The 9,902-nt window shown below is 51.8% G+C and overlaps 1 protein-coding gene across 1 annotated transcript; it reads right to left on the bottom strand.

Annotated features, from left to right (window-relative positions):
• Positions 1-1,307: 1,307 nt before the first annotated feature.
• LOC136153199 (heat shock transcription factor, X-linked member 3-like) lies at positions 1,308-2,778 on the bottom strand. Its single transcript, XM_065914799.1, has 2 exons — positions 2,293-2,778; positions 1,308-1,901 (listed from the first exon to the last, which is right to left on the bottom strand). The coding sequence occupies exons 1-2, from the start codon at positions 2,776-2,778 to the stop codon at positions 1,308-1,310; spliced, it is 1,080 nt and encodes a 359-aa protein (XP_065770871.1).
• Positions 2,779-9,902: the final 7,124 nt, after the last annotated feature.

Here is a 9,902-nt window from a genome sequence, read left to right as displayed (position 1 = left end):
GGCCTGCTACCCGACCTGCAAGAGAAGTAATATGACTGCTCGCCAACCCCCACTGGCTGTTGCAGCCCATCCCAGGGGGCAGGTGGGAGGGGAGACACCTTCCAGGTGGACATCTCTGAGCACCTGATCCTCTTTGGGCAGAAGGCCCGTCCAGACTGGACTCTCGAGAGCAAAGTGACCAAGAGACCAGCACATGCTGATACCACGCAGTTACTGCTGCGCTCTGGACTTGCCCATCTTTTTCTGTCTGAATCAGCCCCATGCTGTGGTGTCCACTTGGTGCGGGGCCAGGGGCAGGGACTCCCCTCACAGGATGCTGCTCTGAACTCAGCAAAAGACTCTGGGACTTTGACCTTTATGAAATGATGGCGTTGCCACTTGTTTTGGCCCTGCTGGTTCTGTGTGGTTGAGAGAAATGTGTTGTTAGGAAACTGGTTAATGTTTTTCCCTCTCTGTTCTGGTCCAATCTCCCTGATATTGGAACAGTGTCCCAGGGGTGACAGGGTAAGGCTGGGGACAGGGCTGTGCATTGGCAGGCAGAGAGGCCTGCAGGCCCAGAAACAGGCCACGGTTTATCCTTGCACATGACCCTTGTCTATTGTAAAGTGTCCCTTGGCTGTCAAAGTGTGTGTGTTGGAGGCAGTGCCTGGCCGCCTCACGTCCAAAGACAGGCTCCTAAGTATAGCTGTGAGGGCAGAGCGACAAGGGCTGGTGTTCACCTTGTTGAAACCTTGCACTTGTCTTTGGGTTTGGGGTAATGTGTTTGCAAAGCCCTTGGCGGGTGGGGTGACCCTGCCTTCCAGTCAGCCTCTGGAGGGGGGGCCTGGATCAGGAGCTGGGATGCTCAGCTGATGATCAGAAACTTGTGGCATCATCAGGATACCCAGGAGGAGCCCCTTCTGCTGCAGGGTGTATGACACATGGAAGGTGACACCCCCAAGTTCAGAAGCCCAGCTGGGCCATCTGCTGAGTGACAGGAAAGGCCCAGGGACCAGTCCACCCTGGGTTCACCTCAGCGCTCAGCTCATGGGTCAGACCCTTGGATGAGCCTGTGAAATGCTGCTGTTTCAGATGAAAAGAGACCATGGGGACTGAACTGGATCCTGTCTGGTACATGGGCGTCCAGCCTCATCTGGCTCACCCTGTGCCATGTGTGAATACAAAGGGCAGATAGAAAGAACACAGGTTTGCAGTTCTCACTTGATTGTTTATTTACTCCAGTGGAGTTTTGATTTACATTATTAGAGCCAGAAATCTATTTTTGATTACAAGAGAGTGCTTTTGAGTTTTCCTAGGGATCTGGCAGCTCAGGGATTGGGCTTTTTCTTGGCCTGCTCACAGAGGGTGCACTTATGATCTGAGGAATCTCCCTGCTCCTCCTCTGACTCAGGGGCCTCATCTGGGGCCATGACTAAAAGGCCTGCCATCAGGATGGAGTAACAAGTGTTGTACAAAGTCATCACTGATTCGTAATCTGGGTACACTGGGGGGCTCTCAGGCAGTTCCCCTGGGCTGTCCCGTCCAGCAGTAGCTGGGGGCACAGATGTGGCACTGTTGGATGGACTTTCTCCACTGGGGCCACCCTGCTCACTGGGGAGATGGTTTCCCCCAGCCTGGCTGGCTACACTACCCATAGACCAAAGGTCAGAAAACACAAATGAGCACTGGCTGGGGGTTCTGCAAGCAGTGGGCATTCCCTTCTGGACTTTGTTGCCAACCTCTTGGGTGAACTCGTTGTGGTGGAGTCGGGGAGAGTGTCTGGTCGCCATCACTCGCTTCTTTCTCTTTGGGGTCTCTGTTGTTCCAGTGGCAGGTTGAGAAGTTGTTCTGGGGTTGCCTCTCCTCTGTATGTTCTGCAGGAGGAGAGGCTTGTCTCTCTGAAAATTGGAGTTGCGATAGATCTGAAAGGAAATGAATCACTTTAGCCATGAGAGGGGAGAAGAGCCCTTCCTTGCCGCACTCTCCCCACAACCATTGGGTCGTGCATGTGTATGGAGAAAAGGTCTCTTCATTCCTGGCAGGTTATGAGGTTCTGGAATGTCACTCCCTAGAGCTCCCCCGGGGCCATCCTTGCTTGAGGTGTTCCCGACCCTCCCTGACATCAAGTGGCCCCTCAGGATCTGGCGTCACCACCAAAGATCCTAAGGGGGGGTGGTGGTGGGACACGACAGACCCTGCGTTCTCCTCTTTCCTTAACTACTTTCTCATGAGAACAACATTCTCCTGGGAAATGAAACCCATCAGCCCTCAGCTCATCTAGTCTAGTCTCCCCAGAAGGGCATTCTACATTACCATCAACTTCTTTCTTCTTTCAGAGCGACCTGAAGAGCGAATTTTTCTGAACCCGTACAGGTTCAGTTCACGAATGAAGCTCTTTATGCTGTCTGTCTCGCAGATCTGATCGACGCCTCTGCGCTGGAGGACCTCCATCTGGAAGAGATCTGCCTCGATGACCACCATGTCTCCCTTATCATTCCAGTGCACAGAGGTGAAGGTCGCATCCTCCACGATCCTCCAGAGCTTCCTGGGAAAGGACAGCCCAAAGCTGGCGTTGATCTCATTCTCGTTGGCCATTTCTGGGTTCAGGCCCTGTGGGGGCAGATTGTCATGGAGGCCTGGATCTGGGCTCTCAGGTTGGTCACCCTGCTTTTCCAAAGCCTCCCCTGAATCCACATTTGGATCTGGGGAGGAATCACTGGAGTCCCCTGCTGAGGGCTCCCCATCAGTAGATGGGGCCAGCAGCGCTGCCTGTGCCTCATGGGAACTCTGACTAGCCATTGAACCAATCGAGCTCAGGAGCATTATCTACCCAAGCAGTGAATGCTCAGGGCAAACAGGCCTCAGACCAGGGTCGGGGTGCTCCATAAATACTGTCTGGAGATTCTAGAATCTGAGTCATGGGACAGGCAGCCAATTAGGTGGTCAGCTTCCTTATTGTTTCATGATGTCACAGAGGTGATGTGGAGAGGCAGCCCTGGCCCAGTGTGGGGGAGGGGGCATGGGGATGGAGATGGGATCCCCAGCTTGTCTCTTGTCTGAAAGTACAGAAAAGTTTGTTTCAGGTTGCCTGCAAAGGCTCCCATCTGCTGCCAGGTGCCTTGTTTCAGGGGGCCAGGCCCTGGATGTGTTGACAAATACACCCCTGGCTCCACTGCCCTAACAATGTGCAGACCTGTGGCTGGCTTCTGCTGAAGGGCCAGGCCATGGCAAGTCCTGGGTCTACAAACACCAAGGGAGAACCCAGGGGTCAGATGGGACCTTGGTGACTGTCCCTCCCAGAAGATGGGGTCTGTAGCAGACTGATTGGCCTTGCCTGAGTTGGTGGCCCCTCCATCCTTTCCCCTCTTCTGGCTTTATTGTCTTCCAGCTGACTGCTGCTGGTTGGTCAGTCCCGCTCAGTTGGCCCCAAAGTCAGAGTCCTGTTGTCCTGCCCCCACCGACCCCCAGGTCGAGCTCTCCCCAGAGTAGGGCTGTGCTCAAGCACAGTGCGAGCGACCTCATATTCCACTTGACTGTCCCCAAGCACCTGAGACACAGAATCCCCAGGATGCTGTGTGGGATGGTAAACCAGGCGTCCACTGAGCTTGCAGTCTCCCGAGGTCTGCCCACCCCCAGATGGCATCCCACTGCAGATCACACGCTGTTGTCTTCAGTTTCCAATTTTTCCATAAACACCACTCTGGTGGCCCTAGAGCGTTCACTTTGGAAACACCTGCATGTGCTTTTCCCCTCTCCAGAGCCCCAGATTCAGACTCCTTGGTGGCTGCTTTGAAAGCCCTGTTTCCTTTTGTCAGTGGGGTGCTTGGGCTTCTGCTACCTGCAGTCCTGGCTGCCCACGTCCAACTTGAGTCTATTTGGATAAGTAACCTTTGAAGTACTTGATTGGAGGCTCAAGGTACAGCCTGTTGAGTTGAAAACAAGCACTTCACTGGTCCTGTTCAAGGCCAGCTCTGATCTTCCCCGCCTCTGCCCCTCTCCTAACCTCCACTCTGGACCTGTTCTCGGTTACCCAGATGGCAGGTCCATGAAATGATTTTGTTGGCTTATGGGTTAGGCGCTTTTCAAGGGCCCTCCTTTACACACACTCACTCCCAGGGACATGCCTGACTTGTTGAGCTAGATGTGACCAAAGGAAACCCCCGTCTAACTGTATTTGAAAAAGGATGAGAGCCTGGGTGTGGGACTGGATGAAACCCAAGTGAGAATCACCAGTCTTCACTGCACATAAACAGTAGAGCAGTGGGTTTGGAGATGCGTGTTCTCTGGGACTTCTGGGCCACTGTTCTTGAAAATCACCATGTAGGATACAGACTGGCACCTTGGAAAGGCCCATTTTCAAGGACCCTAGGACACTGCCAGTAGCAGGGTCATTTTCCCTGTGTGAGGGCCAGTCTCTGGTGTCTTAAAGGGGAGATCTAAGAGGGTATGGAAGAAAATCTCCCAGGGGCCTTTCTGCCTAAGGACTGGATGAGCTCCAGGCTTCAACTTGGACTTCCCCTAGCCTTTCTTCAGTTCCTCTGACTGGGACATGACTCTGGAGGCTGTGAGTGTCGGTGAGGGCCCCTGGTGACTCCTCCAAAGGGAATAATAGAAGGTCATGGCATCTGCAGGCAGCCTGGCTAGGTGGCCTTTCTTGCTCCCTCCATGCTCAGGATCCCTCCTCGCCCACTGGATCTTGATGGAGCTGGCTTTTTGTTCCCACTCCTCCAGGCACCACCCGGGCCCTGGCAGTGGGTTTGTGTGGCACCAAGGGAGTCTTTGTCAGCCATGGCTCAGACACTTGTGTAGTGCACACACAAGCCCTCATGATGCCCAGTTCAGTTCAGTTCAGTCACTCTGTCGTGTCCGACTCTTTGCGACCCCATGAATTGCAGCATGCCAGGCCTTCCTGTCCACCACAAACTCCCGGAGTTTACTCAAACTCATGCCCATCAAGTCGGTGATGCCATCCAGCCATCTCATCCTTTGCCGTCCCCTTCTCCTCCTGCCCCCAATCCCTCCCAGCATCAGGGTCTTTTCCAACGAGTCAACTCTTCGCATGAGGTGGCAAAAGTACTGGAGAATCAGTCTCAGGATCAGTCCTTCCAATGAACACCCAGGACTTATCTCCTTCAGGATGGACTCGTTGGATCTCCTTGCAGTCCAAGGGACTCTCAAGCGTCTTCTCCAACACCATGATGCCAAAGACCTGCCTTTCTCAGCCTCACTCTCCTGCCCATGTGCTGTGTGTCCCTGCCCTGGTTTCCCCAGACCAGAAGACCTCCAGCTGCTCCCCTCCCTCGCTGTGGTTGGGGAGACCTGGAACCTCAGGGATCTGCCTCTGTTCCCTTCCCTCCCATATCAGAGGAGGCTCCTGTACGGGCCTTATCCTAGTGGCCACTGGGACCATACAGTCAGGTCCTCCATCCTCCCACTCAGTGAGGAGCTGGTCAGTCTTGCAGGTTCAGTTGGGCAGGAGGCCCCATGGCAGCAGCAGGGACAGGGCATCACCTTCATGTGGGAGACACTGGGACTGGATAGAGATGCCAGTCCCTGGCAGAGTCAGTTCTCAGCAAATCACAGAGCAACCCCACAGTGCTTCTGATTCTCCTTGTCCCCTTTCTTACACAGGCCTCCTTTCTTTCACCTCAGAGACATCATGTAACACTGAGAAGAGGAAGGTGTGAGAAGGCAGAAAGTCGGGCCATGGCCTGGGGTGGGCAGGAAGGGTGGGGGCTCCAGAGGAATTGAGACCAAGGCTCTGAGCCAACCCTGGCCCTCACTAGCACGTGGTCTTGGGAAGAAGCCCAAGCCCCGTGGCCTCAGTTCTTCATCTGGGAGGCGAGCAGGTGTGAGGAGCCCTGTGTGTTGGGCTGTAGGATGCGCGTGGGGGATGAGACAGAGCTCGCAGGGCTGGGGAGCTATTGGTCCTGTGATGACAGGACAGGAATTTCTCACACTGTTGTCCCCAGACACTCCTCCACTCTCCACTGGATGGGGTGGGCTGTTTTGTTGTCCAGGGTGGGTCAGAGAATATTCACCTCAATAGGATGTGGAATTCCTAATTAACCAAACAAGATGTTTCATAAATAAAACTAAGAAACTTTTCTAGTTAGGCCACAGTGGACCATAGTGTTACTTGCTCAATTATGTCTGACTCTGCAACTCCATTGACAGTAGCTTGCCAGGCTCCTCTGTCCATGGAATTCTCCAGGCAAGAATACTCGAGTGTGTTGCCATACTCTTCTCCAGGGGGATCTTCCTGACCCAGGGATTGAACCCAGGTCTCCCACAATGCAAGCAAATTCTTCATTGTATGGGCTACCTGGACAGGCCCATTTCCAGTTAGAGGACCTGCGAAGTTTGGGTGTGGAGCAGTGTTCCTGCAGGACTCAAGCTGGTCCAGAAAACAGCAGAAAGAACCACTCTTTGCCTGTCTCCCAGCTGGCCTTCCATTCAAACTCCTTTTTTTTTTTTTTCATTATTGCATTGTCAATAAACGTTGAGTCTTTGATTACAATGTCCTTTACAATGAAGATAATTAAAAGCTAGTTGACACCTTGAGTTCTGGGTCCCTGGGACCAGGAAAGAGAGGATGGATTTCTGGGCATCACTTCAACGGAGTGTGACAGCAGTTCTGCAGGATTTCTAGCAGATATGGGGTAGAAAACACCTACTCTGTCCCTGTAGTCAGCAGCAATGTGACAAGAGCCAGGACCCCTTCCATCCTGCAGCAGAGAGAGACCTCTCTGGGGTTTATCCGAGATCCAAAAGAACACCTTATAGCAATGTCCAATTTCCCCTCACTCCCATGATGCACCTCATGTGACTGTGGCTCCTAGACCATCACTCTAGGTGTGGGGGTGTCCTGCTTCTCCCAGTGTCCCCACTGCTAACACAGGGCATTTCATGGAGCAGAGGCTCCATAAAAGTCTTTGGAATAAATGAGTCAGTGAGGAGGGGGCTGTTTGACTCAGATTAACTGCTACTTCCACTGATAACCCAGGAAAATGCAAATAAACCAAGATCCCTTAGCTGTACAAAATGACACATAAAAAGTATAAGAAGCAATAATTCACTACTATTACTTTTTATTTTCTAATTCTTCCATGAATTATATCACTGCTAAATAAATTCACATTTCCAAAATTGCTCTAATTCTAATTCCATATTATCTTGTGCAGGACCATGAAATAAAATGAAAGCGTTCCCAGTCTGTTTTACCAAACAGGAAAACTTTTTTTTTTTAATTTGATTATTTATTTTACTTTACAATATTGTATTGGTTTTGCCATACATTGACTTGAATCCGCCATGGGTGTACATGTGTCCCCCATCCTGGACCCCCTCCCATCTCCCTCCCCATCCCATCCCTCTGGGTCATCCCAGTGCACCAGCCTTGAGTACCCTGTCTCATGCATCAAGCCTGGACTGGTGATTCATTTCACACATGATAATTTACATGTTTCAGTGCCATTCTCCCATATTATCCTGCCCTCGCCCTCTCCCACAGAGTCCAAAAGACTGTTCTATACATCTGTGTCTCTTTTTCTGTCTCGCATACAGGGTTATCACTACTGAAAGGTTGTTGCTGAACCCAGGGAAAGACGCCTGGATTCTTGGCCTCTGGAGAAGATTTCAATCCAGGGCCAGCGATGATGCTGGATTGCTCAGAGCTTTTGTGCAATAGAGTTTATTAAAGCATAAAAGGGAGAGAGAAAGCTTCTGACATAGACATCAGAAGGGGGAAGAAAGAGTACCCCCTTGCTAGTGTTAGCAATGGAATTTATACTCTTTAATTAGTTATTACAGTGAATCAAAAGAATGTCAGGAAGTTTTAAAACCTCACTAGACCTAACTCCCATAATTCATACCTTAAGGTAACAGGATTAGCCAGAAGGCTTTTTCCAGAGACTGTCCTCAAGCAGGATACATTATTGTTATATAATCCTATGGAATGTAGAGGGATAAAAAAGTTTGTCATTTCTTCCTCCTTGAGAATTCCAGACCCCTCTTTCCTTTGGGACCCCTAGACTTCTTATCAACCTGCCCAGGAAAGGACTCTCTCATTACCATCTTTCTAAATTCCATATATATGTGTTAGTATACTGGATTGGTGTTTTTCTTTCTGGCTTACTTCACTCTGTATAATAGGCTCCAGTTTCATCCACCTCACTGGAACTGTTCAAATGTATCCTTTTTAATGGCTGAGTAATATTCCATTGTGTATATGTACCACAGCTTTCTTATCCATTCATCTGCTGTTGGACATCTAGGTTGCTTCCATATCCTGGCTATCATAAACAGTGCATTGATGAACACTAGGGTACACGTGTCTCTTTCAATTCTGGTTTCCCCAGTGTGTATGCCCAGCAGTGGGATTGCTGGGTACTATGGCAAACAAGAAAATTTTGTTCTTGAACTGGATAAGTACAAACACAGTGTGATCAGCATCAATGACATAGTTAGATACTGGAATGCATTGTCTTCCATAAAAAGGAGTAACATGTGAGAAATTCCTAAAGCAAACAGAGATGAGTCTCCATGTCATTGTAGAGAACAGGAACACGAAGATGCCACACACCGGGTTTCCCCAACGGGCCCAGACCCTCACTGCTGAGAAGGCTGCCCACTCCCTCTTCAGTCACGGAGGGAAGGATCAGCCTCCCTTCCTGTCCCTCAGGACAAGCTGCTGCACGTGGGCCTGGAAGGAGCCTGGTTGCTGCTCTGGCTCATAGTCCCCCTTCCTCTTCCCTCGCAGCCTCTGCAGAGGGGCTGAAAGTATCTGGGGCACCTTCAACTGACTCTGTCCAGATAATCCAGGACTTTCAACTTGCTGGTCTCCACATAGGCCCAGGGACCCCACAGGAACTTGTAGCGAGGAGGGTCGCAATCAGGCACCTGCCGGTACACTCCAGGGACCCCTCACACCTACACATGGGTCAGCAGCTCCCTGGGCTCACCATAGATAAAGTGCTCCCTACCAGGACACACCTCCATCTTGCTGAGTGCTCCACAGACCTGCTCCTCAGGGGCTCAGTTATCCTCCACAGCGATCAGGCAGAGGATCACCACTAGGATGCCAGCCATGAGCAACCTCTGCCCTTCCCTCATCATGTCATGGAGGGTGAGGCCCAGGGTGGGGACCAGGATATAGGTGTGCTCACTGGGGCCCACCTCCTTCACCTCCAAACCAAAGACCAGCTGCAGGTACTCTGAGGCTTGATCAAGGACCGCCAGGAAGTGGTCCTGGTAATCTTTGCGGACACTTCAGCACTTCTGCCTCTGTGATTGGCTCCTTGGCAAGATACCTGCTGAGCAGGAATTGCCCCAGCTCATTCTTCTTCACCCATAGTGCATCTTGGAGGGAAGATCTGGTATCTTCCTGGTCATGCAAGGTGCTTGGCACTTCATCTTGCCTGATGAATTCATAGTCTTCATATTGGCTCCCCAGAGTGGCAGCCATGGCAGTGGGAGAGGGGCAGACACCCAGAGGGCTCTGGGGGAGACTGGCTGTTGCAGCAGCAGCCACCTCCTCCAGGGTGCCCCAGACCAGGAGAGAGGAGGAAAAGGAAGTTGCATTTCCTTCCTTCACCTGCTCAACCTCCTCCTTCTCCAACTCCTCCTCCTCCACCTCACCCCAAAAGAACTGTGCCTCCATCAGACCCTCATTCGTTCTTGGATCATGGAAGACTCTCTCAGGCTGGCGGAGCTCATGCACCCCAGGCAGGATGACTGGGTTGAACTGCAGACAGGAATGAGGAAGGGGGACAGATGGGGGCCCCGGGCCTGTGGGAGAGGGGGATTGTGAGTGGCCTCGGCTGAGAAACCCACCCTGGGCAGTCTTACTCGGGCCACTTATAGGTCTCCTTTCGAGGGGTGCTCTCGGGCCTCATAAAGGAGCTCATCCTCAGCGGCCTGAC

This window comes from Muntiacus reevesi, chromosome X (genome assembly GCF_963930625.1).
Source record: "Muntiacus reevesi chromosome X, mMunRee1.1, whole genome shotgun sequence".
In the NCBI taxonomy this organism is placed as follows: domain Eukaryota; kingdom Metazoa; phylum Chordata; class Mammalia; order Artiodactyla; family Cervidae; genus Muntiacus; species Muntiacus reevesi.
This window is presented reverse-complemented; position numbering and strand designations above follow the sequence as displayed.

Excerpts from the sequence above, each read along its gene's own strand:
- LOC136153199 (XM_065914799.1), bottom strand. The coding sequence starts at position 2,778 with ATGGCTAGTCAGAGTTCCCATGAGGCACAGGCAGCGCTGCTGGCCCCA. Across the intron at positions 1,902-2,292 it reads AAAGAAGAAAGAAGTTGATG|ATCTATCGCAACTCCAATTT; the intron begins GTAATGTAGAAT and ends ATTTCCTTTCAG.